The sequence below is a fragment of the Chiloscyllium plagiosum genome, unplaced genomic scaffold, assembly GCF_037043375.1.
Source record: "Chiloscyllium plagiosum isolate Xiang-an unplaced genomic scaffold, Cpla_swu_hap1 HiC_scaffold_1, whole genome shotgun sequence".
NCBI lineage: Eukaryota > Metazoa > Chordata > Chondrichthyes > Orectolobiformes > Hemiscylliidae > Chiloscyllium > Chiloscyllium plagiosum.
Genome location: NW_028270139.1, coordinates 99,992,601 through 100,014,242, shown reverse-complemented (window position 1 = coordinate 100,014,242; position 21,642 = coordinate 99,992,601). Strand labels below are relative to the sequence as shown.

At 40.7% G+C, this 21,642-nt stretch overlaps 1 protein-coding gene across 1 annotated transcript in view; it reads right to left on the bottom strand.

The window, feature by feature from the left end:
• LOC122549029 (potassium/sodium hyperpolarization-activated cyclic nucleotide-gated channel 1-like) overlaps positions 1–17,263 on the bottom strand; it is a 279,591-nt gene extending 262,328 nt beyond the window's left edge. Inside the window, exon 1 of the mRNA XM_043688170.2 lies at positions 16,631–17,263. Coding sequence (XP_043544105.2) covers positions 16,631–17,229 — 599 coding nt within the window. The 5' untranslated portion in view covers positions 17,230–17,263. The remainder of the gene's footprint in view (positions 1–16,630) is intronic.
• Between the last annotated feature and the right edge of the window lie 4,379 nt (positions 17,264–21,642).

Below are 21,642 nucleotides of genomic sequence, written 5' to 3'. Positions count from 1 at the left end.
ACAGGGCAATGCTTTCATGCAAGGGTGGAATGAGCTGCCAGAGGAACTGGTGGAGGCTGGTACAATTACAGCATTTAAAAGGCATCTGGATGGGCACATGAGTAGGAAGGATTTAAAGTGATATGTGCCAAATTCTAGCAAATAGGACTAGATTACTTTAGGATATCTGGGCCGCAAGGACAGGTTACCAAAGGGTCTGTTTCCCCACTGTACAACAGTACGACTGTATGAGTATGATTAACATTACCGCTCTTTACAAACCCATAGTCGGTCCCTGCTGTACGTTGTGGTAAGAGAAGAACTAAGGAAGAAGGGAGTTGTGCCACGTGAGTTGGACAATCAATAGACCCTAGTTAACCCTAGGAAGGTAAAGAGCCCCACGGTTGAACAGGGAGAGTAAAATCTGCATCTAGACCGGGAAAGAGCCGCACACCAGGACACCTGGGCAAAATGTGTGAGAGGGATTTCAAGGTTCAGTCAGTTCTGCTGTTATGTGGTGGTTCCATTCTCGTGCAACCTCGCGTTTTAAGAAAATTGCGGTATTGGCGGCACATTTAAACTAATGGGGCCAGAATCACGTTAATAACCAACACGTGTTTTAGAGGTTTGTACTTCAGAAACAGGGTCCCCAATTTGTCAATTGTGTTAAAGTGGATTTGCATAAACAAAATGCGTGTTACAGCAAAATGGCCTGTAGAACATAGAGGTGTGCCCATGGAACTAAGGAGGCTAAGAAGGGAAGAAATCTTACAACACCGTAAATCGAGTTAAAGAGTCCGGTGCAGGATCTAGGCAAAATGTTCAAGAAGGAGAAAAGAAAGAAAGAAGACCGAGGGAAAGCTCCCTAACACCTTGGCTGGAGAGCAGGATGCTGCCCCCCACCACTTTAACAAGACTGAAACATTCTGTGCAAACAGCCTATTTATCCTCTAGGATTAGTGAACCATCCCCAATTGTCACATATGTATATTTTCTTTATCTACACAACTAATGTATCACAGCAGTAATATGATTCAGTTGGGCTTTAAGTTTGTGAAGCTGTGAGAAGCAGCAGTTTTTAATTGAGGTTATCATGTCACTAGCGTATTCGAAAATGCGACTTGTGGATAGTTTAATGGAAAAGTTAGGATCAGCAGCAGCGGGAACTACACTGGAAATTGTAGAATTATCAAATGGTAATTATGAGTGTGTCCTTGATAGACTTTTGAAACAGGTTATGAAAGGAACAACTGAGTTAGAAATTGTCCATAACAAGTTAGCCTGTGGTGTCAATTTGTGTGCTTTCCAGTTGGACAGAGAAAATAGAATGCTCAGGAAATTGATAAAAGAGCTGTCAGGTAAAAATGATTACCAACATGAAAGCACTGTACCCACTATGAGGAAAAGGCTGCAGGTAGACCCAACATTGTGACGGGACAAGCTGGATATTATGTTGAAACTGATGGTGAAATGAACTTCTCTAATATAGAAAAAATCAAAACATGCTGAACATAAATCTATGAACAGAGAACAGCTAAGACTGTTACCTGGTAAGAACTTGAGAATATTTTTGACAGCGTTTCCCCCACTGTTTCATCTCTGTGTAATGAGACAAAGCTGGTGTGTAGTGTCACCCATGAGTCAGAATGGGTGGACAAAAGAGTAGAAGAATCCCTCGGCTCAGTTAGAGAAAAAGATCAGCAAGTCCTTTCCCCCCAGTGAAACCCACTGTGAAAATTAGACTGTACTCACAGAGAGTTCCCATGACAGTTACAAGCAGAGCATCCCTTACATGTGACTGAAATCAGTACTAAAACAAGGAGTGTTCCAAAAGATTGAAGGCTTTCAAATCTTATTTCACTGAAAAGATTAAAAGGTCTTTTTTGAAGTTGCTGTTGAAAAGATATTGTGGAAAAAAGTGGTTTAGTTTGTTCTCAAAACATAAATAAACCTTTTCAGAAGACAATCAATTTGAATTCTGATTTGGAATGAGAACTGTTTTGTCCATATACCTTCTTAGAAAATGTTTTCTTCAAGATTATAGAAATTTAAAATACTGGTTTGACATTATTAAAAGATCTTGTGACAGTTTTGTTTTAAACTGAATACGTGAAAGTCGACATGACGTCACCTGGTGACTAGGGCTTTGCCCCTTCTGAGACCTGTGGAGTTAACTTTTTCCACTAGCAGTTTTAAATATTTTCATATACCTGTGTGCTGAGATTTGTGATTCTGGGTATTAATTTTGTTTTTTAGTGTTTCTGAACAAGATTCAAGAACACAGCAAGGGAGCTGGAAGCCACAGAGTCATAGAGATATACAGCAGGGAAACAAACCCTTCGGTCCAACCCGTCCATGCCGACCAGATATCCCAACCCAATCTAGTCCCACCTGCCAGCACCCGGCCCATATCCCTCCAAACCCTTTCTATTCATATACCCATCCAAATGCCTCTTAAATTTTGCAATTGTACCAGCCTCCACCACTCACTCTGGCAGCTCATTCCATACACGTACCACCCTCTGCGTGAAAAAGTTGCCCCTTAGGTCTCTTTTCTATCTTTCCCCTCTCATCCTAAACCTATGCCCTCTAGTTCTGGACTCCCTGACCCCAGGAAAAGACTTTGCCTATGATTTTGCCATATGCATGCCCCTCATAATTTTGTAAACTTCTATAAGGTCACCCCTCAGCCTCCGACACTCCAGGGAAAAAAGCCCCAGCATATTCAGCCGCTCCCGATAGCTCAAATCCTCCAACCCTGGCAACATCCTTGTAAATCCTTTCTGAACCCTTTCACATTTCACAACATCTTTCCAATAAGAAGGAGACCAGAATTGCACACAATATTCCAACAGTGGCCTAACCAATATCCTGTCCAGCCGCAACATGATGTCCCAACTCCTGTACTTAATACTCTGACCAATAAAGGAAAGCAAAGGCAGAGTTTTTAAAATCAGAAGAACCCCAAATTGTTTACAATCACTGGAACCCTCCAGTATAAGAGCGCTATTCAAAACCAGCAAGCTTGGATAGAATTTTTTCTAAAATTGGGAATGATAGTATTATTTGATACAAGAAGTTAGTTCAAACACACAATGGGACATTCAAATGAATGTTAAATGGCAAATAAATTTAAATCTTTAAATTTTAATTTAAAACAACAGCCAATGGAAACAGCCTAGGTGGTTTTATTTTGTACCAGCTAAAACTGAGATAGATTGTTTTGGAAGAAATTAATTGAAACCTCTTAGCCTAACAACACTGTAGGGGTTTAAACAAAAGAAACTTGAGTCAGTAGTTGTCAATTTTGAATAACTTTGAAAAAGTAAAATCAAGTATAATCTAGCAAGATACATTTGAGAAAGCTGTATGTATTTTGGGTATGTGAATAGGAAGGGTTTGAAGGGATATGGGGTGGGTGCTGGCAGGTGGGACTAGATTGGGTTGGGATATCTGGTGGCATGGACGAGTTGGACCGAAGGGTCTGTTTCCATGCTGTACATCTCTATGACTCTATAACTCTACAGTGTGGAAGCAGGCCATTCACCTATCGAATCCACACCGACTCTCCGAACAACATCCCACTCAGACCCACTCTCCTATTCTACATTTTCCATGGCTAACCCACATGGCTTACACATCTCTGACACTATGGGCAATTTTAGCATGGCCAAACCACCTAAGTTGCACATGATTGGACTGTGGGAGGAAACCGGAGCACCTAGAGGAAACCCACATGGACATGGGGAAAAGATGCAAGCTGAAGACAGCCTGAGGCTGGAATCAAACCCAGGTTCTTGACTCTGTGAGGCAGCAGTTTTAAGTACTGAGCCACCATGCTGTCTTGTCTTGTGAAAGAGACCAATCAAGTAAAGTTCGGTAATGCTTGAAACCACACAGTAATAATGTTTCCTCACCTTTTTTGGAACTATTGCGAAAAGTTTTTGCTTTGTACTCTGGACAGTAAGGTTTCTTCAGAGTTCCTGAATCATTTATAGAGGTAATTAATGGGGCCACATTTGGAGTAAAAGAATAGTAACAGCAAAAATGTGACATAGCATCAATTGAAATGGGAATGGTGCTCCTTGGCGTAGTTAAATGGGGAATACATCCAATGAAATCAAATTAGCAATAGAATTAGATAATTAGCAGTTTTCTCTTGGAGAGATGCATGTCCTTGCCTGTGAGTTTTATTTAAAGGGAATTGGATTGGTCAATTTAGCCACCACCTGGAATACTGTTGCACTCATGCATAGGTACCCTCCAGTGATTTTGAACTTTCAAAAAGGTCACCTGAAGGTCAAGAGTGACATGATCTTGGGGAACCGATGGAAAGGGGCAGTGATGATTACGACATCCAAAGTAATTAAAGTGCAGGAACGCATGGGGGAAAGAATGGGGTCTCAGACATGTATACCTACTTGACAAAATGATTAGTGCGGCCTGGAAGAGCACAAACATAAACTATTAGCGCATCATCCATAGAGAGACTGACTTTTGGCATTGGTGAGAAAGAGAGGAAAAAATAGTGAAGAAATATCCACACGATGGGTAAAAATGATGGAAGAACTGGAGAATCTTTTAAGTCCACACATAACTTGTCACTGGTTAAGCAGGAGTCAATCTTAAACTTTATCAAATGTGTAATCAGCTAGCAATTATTGAACATGCATGTACTTCAAAAATGACATCTTCAAAACATACCAGTCAGAATTAATTGTTAAGGGCTAACTGGACATGACAATGAGCAATTCAAATAAAGTGGAAAAGTAGATGGAAATGTTTGGAAAACAAATATTATTGCCAAGGTCAATGCATTAACATGCAGGCCAGCTTGGCACCCATACCAAGGGTCTAAAGAGGGAATTGTTAGAGCTTCCTTTTTGCTGAAGAGAATTGTTATTTGAGGCAGCAGTTGTTGCAGACAGAATCAAGGCCTCCAAGCTCATGGCAACCAGATCAGATAATGAAGTCTTTCATAGAAGTCAAAGTGGGAAAGAGAAAACTTGTTATTTAGTATAATGTAGAAGGGAAAGTCTGATCCCACTTTGATCAAAGGTTTTCTGAGTAATGACAATTACATATTATATGTATAGGTAGACTGAAATTATACATGCAACTAACTAACAAGCGCTAAGGAATTTAGTTGAATTCTTTCACACCAATGTCTGAATATAGTAGAGACAAGCCTCGATCCCATCAGAAGGGGGGATTAAAGGGCAAATAGTGGAAACACCAAGGACTGAATAACATATAATGAAGACTATAAACAGATAACCATGTGAAAGGACACTGGAAAACAGCTGGTATTGTAAAGGAGCATTTACAAAATATTACTTCACCATTATGACCTCAGGAAAGTAAACAATCAGGAACTCTGAATAAAGATCAATTTGTGCTGCTGAACACAGGATTCAAGGCTTCTCTTTAAACTCCCTCTACAACAGAGATAAAGCAACCCGCCTGATTGACACCACATCCACAAACATCCACTCCCTCCACAACTGACGCTCAACAAGGGTTGGGCAATAAATACTGGCCAGCCAGCAATGTCTACATCCCATAAGTGAGTAAAAAGGAGAACATTGAACTCTGGCATCTGTAGTCATGATGGCAGCAAGCCAGACACGTGTGACTGGAATCCATACTTCCAGGGCTGTACACAGACATTGGGTGGTCTGGGATCCTCCATGCTCCCTGACATTGACACCAGATTTTTTGATAGGCCTGTGAGAAAATGGGCACTGCAGATGCTGGAGATCAGAGTCAAAGAGTGTGGTGCTGGAAAAGCACAGCCGGTCAGGCAGCATTCGTGGAGCAGGGGAATCGAATTTTGAGCATAAGCTTTTCATCAGAAATGAGGGGGTGTCCCAAGTGGACTGAGAGATAAATTGGAGGGAGGGTGGGGCTGGGGGGGGGATGAGGGAGGAAGAGAACTTCTTCAAGGTACTGTTATGAAGATGTGGGTGTACTATACTTTTAAGAAAGTTAAAAGCTAGCAGAACTACCTGACAGCACCAAGTGTTCTGAACAACATATAATGTAACCTTTTTGTCCAGCAGTTAGGGTAGCTGGTTGCCTGGAGACAAAAAAAAATCAAAATAGGACAATCAGTTTAAATTTTACCTCAAAAAAGACCTAACTCCAATCCAGTTTGAACTTAGTATACTGACAATCTTAAAAGCTAATGACGAAATCCGATGCTTTAGGGGTATCAGACCTGGAAAAATTGAACAATTGGAGGAGAACTGCTAAGCCACCAACATCTGCAGACTGCCCACAGAATAGCCCTCTTAAAGATACCTTTATCGATCAGTGACCTGTGAAACATAATCCCTAAGAAGAAGAAAAGAAGACCGAGGAAGATACAAAGATTCAACAGCTGGCTGATTTTGAAATTTGAATTTTTGGTAAATGTTAATCGGGAGTTTTATTGGACTAGTATTGTAGAAGGGAAAGGTAAAAGATAGGTTAGAGAAAGGTGTTGTAAATAGTTGTTAGTCGATGATACTCTGTTATACTTTAAGAAATAAAGTTGTTAATTTTTACTTTAAATAGTGACCTTTGGGATAGTTCTTGGCCTCTCAAATTTTCACAGATTACTGCATGGAGTGTAGACATCCTTGGAAGTGGCTTCACAGTAAGGTTGAGAGAGGAGGAGAATTTCTTCAAGGTCAGCATCCTTGGAAGAGGTGAGGGAGGAGAAGAACTGCCCCCAGTCCCAACTCCCTCTCATTTATCTCTCAGCCCACTTGGGCCATCCTCTCATTCCTGATGAAGACCTTATGCACGAAACATTGATTCTCCTGCTCCTTGGATGCTTTCTGATAGTTCTCTCAATGCTCCAAACATTTCATTCAGTATACTCATCAGAACTATTTATTTCATTGGACTGTCCCTTCACAGTCTTCACCTAAGTCATTTGGAGCAGGACTCAAGTGTGACCTTCTAACTCTTATAATTAACCATCATAATGGCCCCTGTACCCTATCCTACCTGATTAGATTAGATTCCCTACAGCATGTTACCTGCACACAAAGTCTCACCAATTGCAAATGCTGCCTCCAAGCTGCCCTGTAAATTAACTACATGGTCAGTATCTGAGCTGGTAACTATTGTTCTGAGATTGAATAACCCTGTTCTTCATCACCACTGTCCATTTGTTCCTACATTGCTGTTGTTCCTTTTGGACCTGGCCAGGTGGCATTTCTTCATAAGGGATAACTGTGGGTGTTGAAGTAAGAAATGAATGCTTATAACATCAGCAACATGTAATTCAATAGAAATTGTGGAATGAGGGCAAAGAGGATGAATGGAGGGGGATTAAGATACAAGTGTTGCCTAAATTAACAGTGCTATATGTTTATAGATGTAATGAAGCTACGATTGTTTGATGAAACTTGACTGATAGAGATTGATAGTAGGTGAGTGATAAGACTTTGGTGCAGCAAGTAGTGTCAGGCCTTGATGATCTAGTTGGTCAGATATGGCAATTAAAGGTGCATTCACTGGCCTTGACCACTCAAAAAGCATTGGTGCCTAAGTTAATCCTACGTCATTCTGCTTGTGTCTGTTTTCAAGACTTATTGAACTTTCATCTATGGGATATTTTTAGATTGCTGTGGCCAGGTAGTGGTGTAATGCTAATGACATTGGATTTAAAAATAAGAGACCCATACTAATGCCCTAAGAGCATGGGTTCAAATTTTATTGCAGCTAGTTCATTTAATGAAAATCTGGAACTGAAAGGTAGTCTAGGGAATGATGTCACATGGGCCTACACGTGACTCCAGACCATGGTAATGGAATTCACTTTTAAGGACTCTCTGGAATGACCTAGTGAGCCACTCACTTCAAAGCAATTAGAGATTGGCAAAAAATGTTGCCTTGCCAATGAAACCTGCATCCAAAAAAGACTTAAAAGGTGTGCTACAAATGTTAGATATCTGACTAAATCTGTGAAGAATGAATTAAGCCTCCCTCACAATTTTTTACACACTTTAGAACACCCCACATGTACCAACACAGACACATCTAATTAGTTATTGAAATCATTGTTTTACTAGGGAATATGATAATTATTCACAATCTTAGTCATATTAAAATTTTAATTATAATGGATCATAATAAAATTGTACCCAGCAGCTAATCTGCAAATTATATTTCCCGAACTCTACGTAAATAAGAATGCTATTCAAAGATTGTGGTCAAATTTTAATAAATTACTTTCATTACTATTGGCAACACCTCATCCAGGTTAAATATGAAAGAGAAAACAGTAGCATGAAGCTATATTTTGAAATCGCCCAGGGCACAGATTCTTGATAAGGTTCACTGTTCAACCTATGAACGAGACACTATAACTTCAAATGTTTCTGAGAAGAATACAAATGAAGACTGACACAATGCAAATTCTAAGCATCCTTTCCTTTTCACATTCAGGCAATGCTTTCTTGTCAATGCCATTATCATTCTTTATTTGCATTTCCTTCCCTGTTGCTTCAATTTGTAGGGGAAGTAAATTTAAACTACAAAACAGGGGACTTGTAAAATCTTGAAATGATAATGCTTCCTTAGGGTAGCATGATGCTGTGTTAACCGACCTGGGATTATGATTGAAGATTATACTGTTATTTCACACCATAGCTGTAGTTAAAGAGAAGTTAAAAATCATTTAAAACTATAATGGCATAACAACAACAATATTTCCAAGAATTATTTCTGAATAACTCTGAACGATGGCATTCTCCATTTCACAATCTACTTAATTAACAAGTGTTACGGTCACTCCACTGTATATAATATTTCTGAGTATCAGGTAGTCACATAGCTATTCAAAGTTTTGTTATAGACAACATTTTGTGATTAAGTAGTAATTTTTGAATTTTCTTTTTTATGCAAAAATTTTGTTTTAAATGGAACAAAGAAAATTTGTAATTATGACAATAACAGATGCTTTTCAACTTAAGGTTATTTATTTGATTGTTTTAGTTGTTCCCTTAACAAATACAGTCAGGTTTGAACTAAGAACCTTGTACAAATACACTATCAGTCAGCAGTCAGCCTGTAGTCTGGGAATAGTTCTGAATAAATTGATCTCAGCTGGGTCAACGCTTCATTTGGTAAAATTGGCATTATGTATGTAGAATAGATCAAACCAAGCACCCAATTCTTCACAGAAAAGCCAACTTAAATAATTATTTCTAAAAGTTACTTGCCATTTAACAGACATAAATATAACAATAAATGCTATTCTTCTTCTAGGAGACCTCTGCTCTGAAATGCAGTCATAACCGTGATCTTTATAGTTCACGTTCAACTCCCGTGATAAATTATTAATTATGAGTCTTGGTGTAAGGTCAACTAGAAATGCCTTTTGCCTCATTGTAGTGCTTCAAAGAGATTGGATTTTACTGTACCAAGGTCCTTTGCAGTTGATTTCAAATCATTAACCCTATAGGAGTGACTGTTTGCTGAAGTACAGAGGATAGCAGCTGAAGAGGATATTTTTGTGCATAAAATCTTTCAACTGCCAGATACATAATCAGCATTCAGCTACAAAGATTAATCATTTCAAAATGTATAAAGTGAAATCAGAAACTGAACTGGACTATTCACATAAATACTGTGGGTACTGGAGTAGGTCAGAGGCTAGGAATCTTGCAATACGTAACTCACCTCCTGACTCCCCAGACTCCATCTACAAGGCACAAGTCATGAGTGTGAAGGAATATTGTCCACTTGCCTGGATGAGTGAAGCTCTTAGCTTAGCTTGACACCATCGAGGACAAAACAGTTTGCTGACTGGTTCCACATCCACAAACATTTAATCACTCCACCACTTTGGTCAGTAGTAGCAATGTGCACCATCTACAAAATTTGCTACATGAATTCATCAAGTGTCCTCAGACAGCAGCTTCCAAGCCCACAAGCACTACCATCTAGAAGAACAAGGGCAGCAGATATATAAGAATACTACCACATGAAAGGTCCCCTCCAAATCATTCATCATCTTGACTTGGAAATGTACCACCATTCCTTCAGACTGCTGGGTCAGATATTGGAACTCCTTCCTTAATGGCATTGAGGGTGTACCAACAGCAAATGGAGTGTAACAGTTCAAGAAGGCCGCTCACCATCACCTTCTTGAGGGCAATTAGGAACGGGCAATAAATGCTGTCCCAGCTAGCAGTGCCCACATCCCTTGAGCGATTTAAACTTAAAAAAAGGCAAATGCGAAATATTGTGCCAGTCATAACTTTCATTCTGTACTTGTAACCGTAAACTCTGGTCAAAACTTCCACTGCATTTAGTGCCCCCAAAAGCAGATAATCTTATTGGCCAGCATGTGAATGAACTATACAGATTAGGATGATTCCATGTTCTGTAAATCATTTTGAAAAACTTGATCTCAGTTGGAATAGCATGTCAGTCAGTACATCCGCGTACATAAGCTCGTGATGTGTGAGAAATCCAGTTAGATATCGTAATCCTCAACATTATCCAGTGACCCCTGCTAGATGGCATTGCATAAATTTGGGTATGAATGGGATCAATTTTGACTGTAATGCCCTCAAAGCCCTCAAGATCTAAACTCACACAACTAGAACTAATTGAATGCACAAGGTCTGCTGGCCTCCATAACTGATCATGAATTGAGGTCTTCAGAAAATGGAAATAGACTTGAGGGCAATGCACTGTGCAACAGTAAAAACTGTCAGGGTGCAAGGAGAGCATGGCATTGGCTATTTTACACGTGGATTTACCAAATAAAGAATTTCAAGTTAAAAAAGTTATCAAAACTTGAATTAAAGCTGTTATAATGTGTTTGTAAGAAAATTTGACTGCTGTCTTATTGAGAACTCATATAATACATGTGACAACTGCAAGTCAGGATGTACTAAGCAACTGCATTGTTATAAAACAAAATACAATCAAGGAGCATTTTTTTTTCTACAGCAAGTGGTAAACAGTAAAGCACAAATGCTAAAAGGTCAAAAGATTCTTCACTAACAAGGGAGTCAAAGGGTATTTGGAATTTGGATTGAGACCTCAGTCAGATCTGTCATGATCTTAATGAATGGTGGAGCAGGCAAAGGGACCCAAATAGCCTACTCCTATTCCTATCTCGTATACTTTTATATATAGTCACAGATAAAGGTTATGATAAACTGTATAAAAAGATAGCCTCATATATAACACAAAAGTCTAGAAAAATATTCCAAGAGCTAACATTAGAAACCCTAGTGTTTGCTGCATAACATCATATTCCTTTTTTATTATTTCCATCAAAGCACTGCTCTCAGTTTATTCACTTCTATCAGCATGGCTTCTCCAGATAGGATTAGTGAACTGAGAACTAACCTGTATTTCTCTGCTTCATCACAAATAATGTTGCAATGAGCTCAAACAACACATAGGTGCATAAATAAATCCAACCTCAAATGGCAATTTGCTTGAATAGCAGAACTAGTGTGGCATGAACTGAAACAACAGAAACAACAATAAACTCAGTACAAATGGTGCAACAATCCTGGTTAGTGCTTAGGAGTAGGAATCTTGCTGTTTCCCCGTCCTCTTTTAACTTGTTGGAAATAATCTCCTGCTAAAACTTAACAAGGAAAACCCTGTCAATGTAAACTGCACAGTACTACACAAAATGTTACAATTTTTCATTGAACCTTTCGAAATTGAGGGTTCTTTTGCAAAAATTAAAAGAACTGCTGTAAATCAGAAACAAAAACAGAAATTGCTGGAAAAGCTCAGCAAGTCTGGAAGCATCTCTGAAGAGAAGTCAGAGTGAACAGTTCGGATTCAATGAGGAAGTTCTGAGGAAAGGTCACTGCAATCAAAATGTTAACTCTGATTTCTCTTCACAAATGCTGCCTGACCTGCTGAGCTTTTCCAGCAAATTCTGCTTTTGTTTTGTAATTGAGTTTTAGCTCTTCTTTGTGTTGGTAATTGAGGTTCCTATCAGGTAATGGCTGATAGGATTAAATGAAGTGCAGGCAGAGTTCAATTATTTTGTGTAGGTGGATGCTTAAGTGGAAAATACACACAGCCAGAGATGAGTTTGACTGTATAGTCTATTTTGATGCTGTAAATTCTATGTAGCATTATTTCTGTGATGAATTTGAGCACAATTATGAAATAATAAATGTAAACATCACACTGATGCTGCAATTAATTCAAAAAAGATATGCGACAATGAAGTAAAACAACTCGAAATTAATGAACTTAAATCAGACAACTAGTGTGGCAATGATCTGAAATAGAATCATTTGTCCATTAACAGCACACTGAAAAACTGATTTTTTTCAAACATTGCACAGAACTGCACAGAAAGATTAATATTTTTAGACTCATAATGGATACTAAACATCATGCACAGGAAACAAACAGCTCAACAATAGTAGTTTAATGAAAAATAAATATTGACTGGCATAATCTAATCTAAACCGCAGGATATCGAATGATCATGGTCCTGATGTTAGGAGAAGATTTGTAGACTTCACATCCAGTCAGAATTGACCAGAGGGTTGATGAGAAGTTTGGATCAGTGTAATGGAATTGGAGATGAGTAAGCATATTGTTATGATCCAGAATGGTGTTATTACTGAACAAGTCAGATTTCAGACAAAATCTGACTTGATAGATCATATTCTGTTTTATTTTGGTTTTAATGAGATGGTCTTTCACTGAAATATAAGCATGTAATGCTGCAGGTTCGATTTTAACTATCAAACAGAAATTCATTCAGCAAAAAAAAAGACTACTTTCAACACAAACTTAAAGATTTTTAAATACATGGTAACACATACTTGCATTAATCTCCAAAAACATACTTTACAGCTCAAAAAAGAATCACCTTTACAGTACCCAAAAGCACTCCTTCTACAGCGCACATACCAGAAACATTTTTTTCTCTCTCTAATACCTTGATAGACTTAATTTAACAGTGAATTCAGTCCCTGGTCTGGAAAATCTGATAGCCTTTTCCTCGAGTTGACACGTATCTGAGTTTAAGTGTTCTCAGCTTGAAATAAACTCCTACCAATCACATCTATCTCTAAACTCCTTACTCTAAGGCAATCCCATTTTATCATTTCACCCCTTCTAAGGAGTTCTGTTTTATACATTGATCATCACCCAACCACTTCAGCAGAACTGCCCCATATTATGAAAGATAAAAACATTTTTTCAAGCTATGGGTAGCTTAAGCTTAAAAGAAAAGCACCCTGACCTTTTAAATTGCAGCTGGTTTATCTTTGGACATAAAATTTCCCAATGGAACTGAAAATCCTTTAGTCCTGAAGCTACCTCCTCCAAGGGTTTTAAACTAAATCACCATGGCTACAGAAATGTCTACAAGTTAACCATAAAACTCTTCAGACTCACAGAAAATTCCACGCGGGTCACAATTTCAAAATTCAAAACTCCACCCATAAAGTAAATTATATTAAAATGTGTTTCATTTTTTAAAAGCCACACATCCGATATTAGAATATGAGTTAATATGATAGAAAAAGCAAGTTTGGGAAAGGAACAGGTCTGACAGGGTGCCTATACATGCAAAACAGTAAGGCAGTTAGGGATGGGAGCCGCGGAATGGGTAAAAGCAAAGGGAGGAATACTCTTAGCAACTCCAACTGAAGTTGGACTGGGATCAAGTTGACCACGTTGTAACTGAAGAATAACAGAGATTAAAAGGATACAAGGTGCAACTGGTCAATGCAATGCAATAAGATCTTTTTTGTTCTCAATTATGATACTTACTTTGGATTTATGAGTTTGTTAATCATGCGGAAAAAGCCACAAAGGAAAAGAGAATAAGATGGAATTGATGACAATTAAGATAAAGAGAATCACGAAGAAAAAAAAATTTAAAAAGAACAAGGGATTTTACAAAAGCCACCTGCAAGACAGAAAAGCTAATGAAGCAGCCTGGGAAGGGAAGAATTTTATACTGTAGCATTTGGTTCCAATGAAAAATCAAATGTAAAGATGCATATTTATACAGCACTTTTACAACCAACAGACATATCGAAGAGCTTTACAGGCAATGGACTAATTTTTAAAGTGTGCAACACAAGAAACAAAACAGCTCATTTGGACTCGGCAAATTCCCACAAAGTAAATGCGATAATGACCAGATGATCTTCTTTTGTGATATTGATTGAGGGGTACATTTTTACCAGAACATCAGGAATAACTTTTGTTTTCAGATTAATACTTGGGAAGTTTTACGTTCACTCGAATGCGCAAATGAGCATCACATCCAAAAGATGGCACCTCCAGTCATCAAATGGTACTTCCAACAGTGCAATGCTGAATACTGCATTGGATGATTAACCTGATTTTTGCGCTCAAAGCCTGAAGTATTCAGACGTGCGTGTGCTCCAACTCAACAGCAGCGAACATACAAGACAGGCAACAGGGTAAGTAAGCAGTGCGGACAAGCTATGTAAATTATAGCGAACGGCACGCGGTGTATTAATGTGTTCTCACCCAATCTCAAAAGTTAGCGAATGTTATCATCTGCTTCAGTTTGGCCTTTATACCTCAATCCTCCAACTGTGACAGTCTTTAAAATGTTGTAATTTATTAAACACTTACTGCAGTCTGAACCTCACTGTGCTACGGGGTGTTTTACTTTGTAGCAAAACAAAAGGGAGCAAAGTCCCAAACTGATGACATTTGACATTTTGGTCGGAAGTATGCGACTGCCTGAAAGACATGAAGCGGTGTCTATCACTTAGTTTTACAGTTAAGGTGGCAGCGCTTCAGGCACTGCAGAGAAACGAAGAATTGCAGACTGGTTTATTAAACACGGTTTAACAGAGGTATCCTTTAGCGTTTTTTTGTTACCATTTAGAAACTGAATTGACATTGAGATACCAGTGGGTATTGCTTGCAATTGTCTGTCTAAAAACAATGCAGAACCAGCTGTACGGTTCCCTGCCACTTTCAAACTGGCATCTCCAGTAACAGGGTGCAATAATATTTCACAGGATGGCATCATTGCAGGTGCAAATTAAGAAAATCCCGAAAGTCTAATTATCTTCTTGTCGAATGTCAGCAAAAATAAGTTAGAACTAATAATGTTGTGCTGTATATAATCGCCGAAGACACCAGGAAGGGTGGTGAGGTTAAATAACTGCAGTAATCCAGCATTGGAGCAGAGTCCCCATGTGCTGTCATGGAGAGGACTGGGCACACACTGGAAATCGGGAGTGCCCCTGGGTTTCTGGCCTCTGCCTACCAGAGGTGTGCCTCAGTGAGTGGACGGGAAGCTGCCCAGACATTGCTGTCCATCTCAGGAAACAGAAAGGTGTTTTCGGGAAAGCAGCCGCACACGGAGCGGAGAGCTCGGCGCAGTCACTGCACAGTCACCACCACAGTACATGGCCTCCTCTCGGACAGGGCAAACTGGCGGAACAACTCTTGGCGCGAGTGCACCCCAAAGATTAAAAACAATATTGCACCAGGTTGTGGGCGAATTTAGGTGAAGGTACAAATCTTGCGCCAGGAGACAGGCCGGCTAAACCCAAACCGGGCTACCACCTCCATCCCGTTACTTTATCTCAACACATTGAGGGACGGTGGGGGGAGGAAGCAGTTACGGTATATACGTTTTCTCAGAGACCGCGGCTCATTTTCTGTCTACTTCCTTGCGGCCAATATTGATGCGTCTAAATTACAACAATAACAGCATTTTTTAAATGTTTTAAATCTGTCGAGGTTGCTAGCTGCAGTGAAAGCCTCCCGCTGCCTGTTTGTTCGTATTGAAGCTCACTCAGCAGCAGCAAACAGAGAAAGAGCTGCTCACAGCCAAACTGCATGCCTGCCATTCCCCTCACTGAGCCGGCCTTCACCGCTAAGACTCCGCCAGGGAAATCTGTCGGAAGTTTGCGATTGTGCTCTTGAGGCGGACGGCGGGATGGAGCCAGTGTTTTCCAGGTACTTTCTGGGCTGGGTTAGGCTGCCTACTTTCTCTCAGCTACCTTGGAGAGTTACACAGTGAGCTGGGGCTGGGAAGCCGAACACTTGGAGGGTCATTTCAGTCAACAGATTCAGTAAAAGTCAGCTCAAATCACGGCTAGGCAAAAATGGGGCTCATTGCAGCTACGAGAGAGAGAGATGAGTTTGTGTGACCGTCCCACAGTCCACAGTTTGTGGCTGACTTTCCATTGTTGATTTTGGGGGGGGAAAAAATGTTACTTTGTGAGAAACGCCGCCGTTCCAAGGACTGATGAACACAAAACACATATCGATCTCATTTTATTCTTTTTTTTATTATTATTGATTAAGTCTGATTTGAAAATCTCACACACTTTAGATGCCGTGTTCAGTTCAAAGCAGATCCAACGCACTGCAAGGACAGCGATGGATCATCATGGATTAGTCAATGTGACCCTCAGATCCAAAAGGTGACTTTATCTTACAGGAATGGTGCGACCTCACCGAGCTCAATTCCGGGCAACTTGCTGCTCAGGTTTATCGAAATTGTCAAAAAAAACCCACGACAGATTAATCTAGAGCGACTACAAAGTTCAGCTTTTTAAGATAGACTAGTTTTTTTTTAATGTTTGCGCAATTTTTTTTTTAAAAAAAGTATATCTAACCCAGCGAGGCGACACGGGAATCTTACCGAAAATCGCTGTACGGGTGGATAATCCAATAGCCAGCCGTTTTGACCCGCTGCTGCTCCTTCTCCACCCCCTTCTGGCTGCCGAACATCCGCAGGGAGAACTTGTTCACCCCGGGCTGCAGCAGGGCGGTGAAGTGACTCTGCATGGTGCTGTACCGCGGGAAGTCCTCGCCGTCCTGGCCGAGCATCGCGTCGTCTCCCGCTCCTGCCGCTTCCACCTTAAAGCCAACCGAGTTGTGCTCTTTACCGCCCGGCTGCTGCTGCTGCTGCTGCTGCCGACTCCGGCTCGCCTCATCCTCCGCCTCCGCTCTCCCCCTGAGCGGCCCCGCGCTGCCGTCCGCTCTCGGCTCCTTGCTGGGAGTGTCCATGGCGGGAGGTGAGTGCAGGCTGCCTGGCGCTCTGTCGTCTCCGTCCGTCTTGTCACATTTGGTGATGTCCTTGCTCGGCTCGGCTTCCCCGCCGCTGCTGCTGCTGCTGCTGCTGAGAGGCTCTGGGAGTTTGTTGTTGTTGTGGTTGCATCGGGTTTCTGCTGCTCCCCCTCCTGGCAGCACCTTCATCCTGATGCTCTGATTCTTCCCCCTGTCATCTTGCTTCCCCATCCTCCTGTGGGAAGGACTTCTTGCGTGGTCGGGGGGGGGGGGGGGGGGAGGTGGAGGTGTGTGTGTGTGTGTATGTGTGTCACTCCTACCTCCCTCGCTCTCCTGTACCAGTCCTATGGCTCTGTTCACCCATCAATCCAAAAACAAAGAGACAGACAGAGAGAGAGAAAACAGAAACCGCGTCAACCTGACACTGGGACCGCTCCAACCTCCCAGAACGTGACTCCGCCACTCGCCATGCAGTCAGTGTGACTTTGAGCTGGCACTTTCCCGGTTAAAGGGGACACTCCGTTGCAGTTCCCCCCGCCTAATCCAACACGACCGCTTCGGAATCTTTGGTAACATTTCAATCACTTTAAGCCACACGAAATTAAAGTATTTCAGTCTTTTTCTTAAGAAAAACAAGCACTTTGAAAAGGAGTTTAAAACGAACAAGCAAAATAAATGTTGGATCAATGAGGGGACCATTAGGGACAGTTCTGACAAGGAAAAGGCTATCGACCTGTTTCCTTTCATTCTCGCCGTTGAAGCTGCCTGCCTTGCATTTTCTGTTTTGTAGTAATGGCTGTTTGGAGTAGATATATTATGGAGTGAGTTGTTCGACCACTTGAACCTGCTCCACCATGTCTTTTAATCATGGGGCTAATCTGTGCCCGAAGCTAATCATTTCCTTGAATGCTGTAATCCTTTGACAGCCTTACTCAGTAAACACCAGTCATCCATCTCAAATAACTGTCCAGAATAAAACAACATTTGTTAAGAATTTATTATTTAAACCTCAAAGTTTAAGACGGAGCTAAAAGAACAGTAATTCTCCACCGGTTAAGTGTGACAGAGGGTCAAGCGAACTGGAGTGTAGAGATTGACACATCGCCCATAGAGGCAAGTGCAAGTTAATGAGACCGCATGAAGCAAACACAATGATGGAGTTAACTTTGGCACATGGAGAAATGGCTATTTCCCCTCAAAACCTGCTGGCCGGTAAATTATTAAAATGCATTTTCTAGCGGAGATTAGGAATAGATCAGAATGCCAGTCGATGAAAACGAGTCTCAGTGTTCCGAAGGGCCTGTCTCCGTGCTGTATGACTCTATGACTCACCTCAACCTTCTCGAGAAAGCAGCCGCTGAGTTGCAAATGCTGACCTAGCCAGCATTACCAACATACTGGGAATGAGTCGGACGAGTAATGCCAAACATACATTTGAATTTTATCGAAGAGGCCAGTGTCTAAAGGACATTAGATAACCAAATTGTCTATTTTTTTCGTAACAATTAATGTTGGTTCAATGGCCACTATTACCAAAACTAGTTTTCAATTCCAGATCGTATCCATTGAACTTAAATTCCAGCTGGGGTGGGATTTGAATCCATGCCCAATAATACAGACATGGGCCTCTCGACTGCTGGTCCAGTGACCACCATTTCTCTACGGTTACGTTTCTGTAATCATCGTTATAATCTGCTCTTCAGTGTCGTCAAAAGCTTTTTATAATATGGCAATTAGAATTGCATACTATACTCCAGGTTTGCTCTAAATCTTCATTACAGGTTTAGCATAACTTCACTACTTTTCAATTCTGTCCTTCTAAAAATAAAACCTAGGGTTTCGGTTTTTTTAATGGCTTTGAAATCATGTTGTGTGATTAGAGTATTTCTACTTTGGCTTTGCTTGAATCCTATTCCACAACTCGACTTGGCAGCTTCCAAGTAAATGTCACCAAAATGTATTACCTTACATTCATCCGTGTTGAACATCATTTGCTCGTTATTTGTCTATTCTGCAAATTATTATTGTCTTCCTGTGATTTGTTGCAGTGGTCCTCAACATTTATCAACGCTTACCACCACAAATCCCCTACCTTCCCCCAAATTAGATTCAACCACAAATCATGATTTTAATTCTGAAATACAAATAATTAATATTAATTATGAACAACAATATCTCTGCACTGATCCTTTCCAGCATCTGCCACTCTGGATAATTAACTTTAGTCCCACCTTCTGTCTGCTGTCTTGAAACCAGCCAACAATCCCCTCAGCCACATGTCTCCTGACTCCAAATTTGCTCATCACTTCTTCACAACTGCTTCCACTTAGGTTTCAAATGTTCCAACAATTTTACACAGGGCTTCTGATTTACTTTCTGTTTTTCTCAACTGAAGCATTTGAGTACAATTTTACTTTTACACTTTCCCCTCCCTCTTCAAAATAGTTCTATTTCGATTGTACTGCCTCTCTGTATTCATCCAAAAATACTTTATACTTTCCTACAATAGTCTTACATGCACAATTGTTTGCCTATTTCAGTCATTCTATATCTTGCTGAATTCTGTTATTCTGCTCACTCTTCACTGTTTTATAAAGATTTATATCATCCACATAGTCAAGAACAGTGTTTAATTTGGAGTACTGAATTTCAGCAATGTGGCATGGTAGCTCAGTGGTCAGCACTGCTGCCTCACAGCGCCAGAGTGCTAGGTTCAATTCTAGCCTCACGTAACTGTCTGAGTGCCATTGTACATTTTCCCCATATCTGCATGAGTTTCCTCGAAGTGCTTCAGTTTCCTCCCACAGTCTAAAAGATGTAAGGTTTTGATGGACTGGCCATCCTAAATTGTCCAGGGATGTGTAGGTTAGCCATGGCAGTGATAGGGAATTGGGTCATTGAGTTTGGATGGGGTTCTTTTCAGAGAGTTAGTGTGGACTTATTGGACTGAATGGCCTGTTTCCACACAGTAGAGATTCTATGATACAGTATGTTGATGTTGGAAGGCAATTACTGTAGAATAATAGCTTAAAGGGTTAAATTGCAATGACAGGGTTCTTTTACTCCCTTCAATTCAAAGCAATGTGAAGACATTAAGTGAAATATGTTAATCAATAAAGGGATTTAATTAGGTACGCACTGAGAAACTTGCCTTGGTCACTGAAACACAGAACTAGAAGATCTGCAATAAAAATTAAATTTTGCCCTTTTATGAGTGAAATCAGGAAGCGTGTTTTCAGCAAATTTCATGGAATTTTGTCCCTTCTCTCCCAAAAAGGTTGTGGGCATTGTATCAAACAAACTGCCAGATCCAGATGGCATGTATTATACAGGTTTTTTTTGTATTATTCAGTCATGTGATGTGGCCAGAATTTATTGCCCACTCCAAATTGCCCATGAGAATGTGGCACTGAGCTGCGTTCTTGAAAAGCTGCAATCCAAATAGTGTAGGTGCACCCACAGTACTGCAACATAGAGAATTCAAGGATTGGGACCCAGCAATAGCAAAGGCATGGCAATTTTGTTCCAAGTCAGGATGTCACTAGGAGAGGAATGTTGCTGTTCCCAAGTATTTATTCCTCTTGATAGTAGCGGTTGTATACTTTGTCGGTGTGAGTATCACACAATCATAGAATCCTTACAGTGTGGAAGCAGGTTTTTTGGCCCACTGAGTCCACACCAGCACTCTGGAGTGCATCCCACCCAGACTCATCCCTTACCGTACCCCTGTAACCCTGCCTTTCTCATGGCTAAACCACCTAGCCTGCACATTCCTGGTATGGGCAATTTACTGTGGCCAATCCACCTAACCTGCACATCTTTGGACTGTGGGAGGAAACTGGAGCTTCCAAAAGAAACTCACATGTTGTTAGAGGTGTCTTCATGAGTTGTAGTGCATCATGTAGGTTTTTTTTATTCAGCTCATGGGATGTGGTTGTCACTGGCATTTATTGCCCTTGTCTTATTATCCAGAGGGCAGGTGGGGAACTGGTAACATGTCATCCAGATCAGGTGAAGGTGGTAGATTTCTTTCCTAAAGACCATTAGTAAATCACATGGGTTTTGAAAAAGTAATTGGCAATGGTTACATACACACCAGAGGCTAGATTTTAGATTGCAGAATTGTTTTCATTATTGAATTCAAATTTCACCGTGTCACCTTAACTCCACTTGCTGCCAGTTTTAACTGTTTTCTGGGGAAGAGAATTCCACAAATGTCCTTTTATGAGAAAAATAAAATTTCCTTATCTCCATACTGAACATGAGAATTTTTATTCATAAACTGTGCCTCTTAGTACTGATCTGTCCTACAAGTGGAAGCAGCCTCTCAGAATCTACCCTGTCTAGTTCAACCTAGATTACTTACAGTAGTGGAAACAGGCCCTTCGGCCCAACAAGTCTACACCAACCCTCCGAAGAGCAACCCACCCAGACCCATTCCCCTACATTTACCCCTTTACTTAACACTACGGGCAATTTAGCATGGCCAATTCACCTAACCTGCACATTTTTGGACTGTGGGAGGAAACCAGATCACCAAGAGGAAACCCACACAGACACAGGGAGAATATGCAAACTCCGCACAGACAGTTTCCTGAGGTGGGAATTGAACCCGGGTCTGTGGCACTGTGAGGCAGCAGTGCT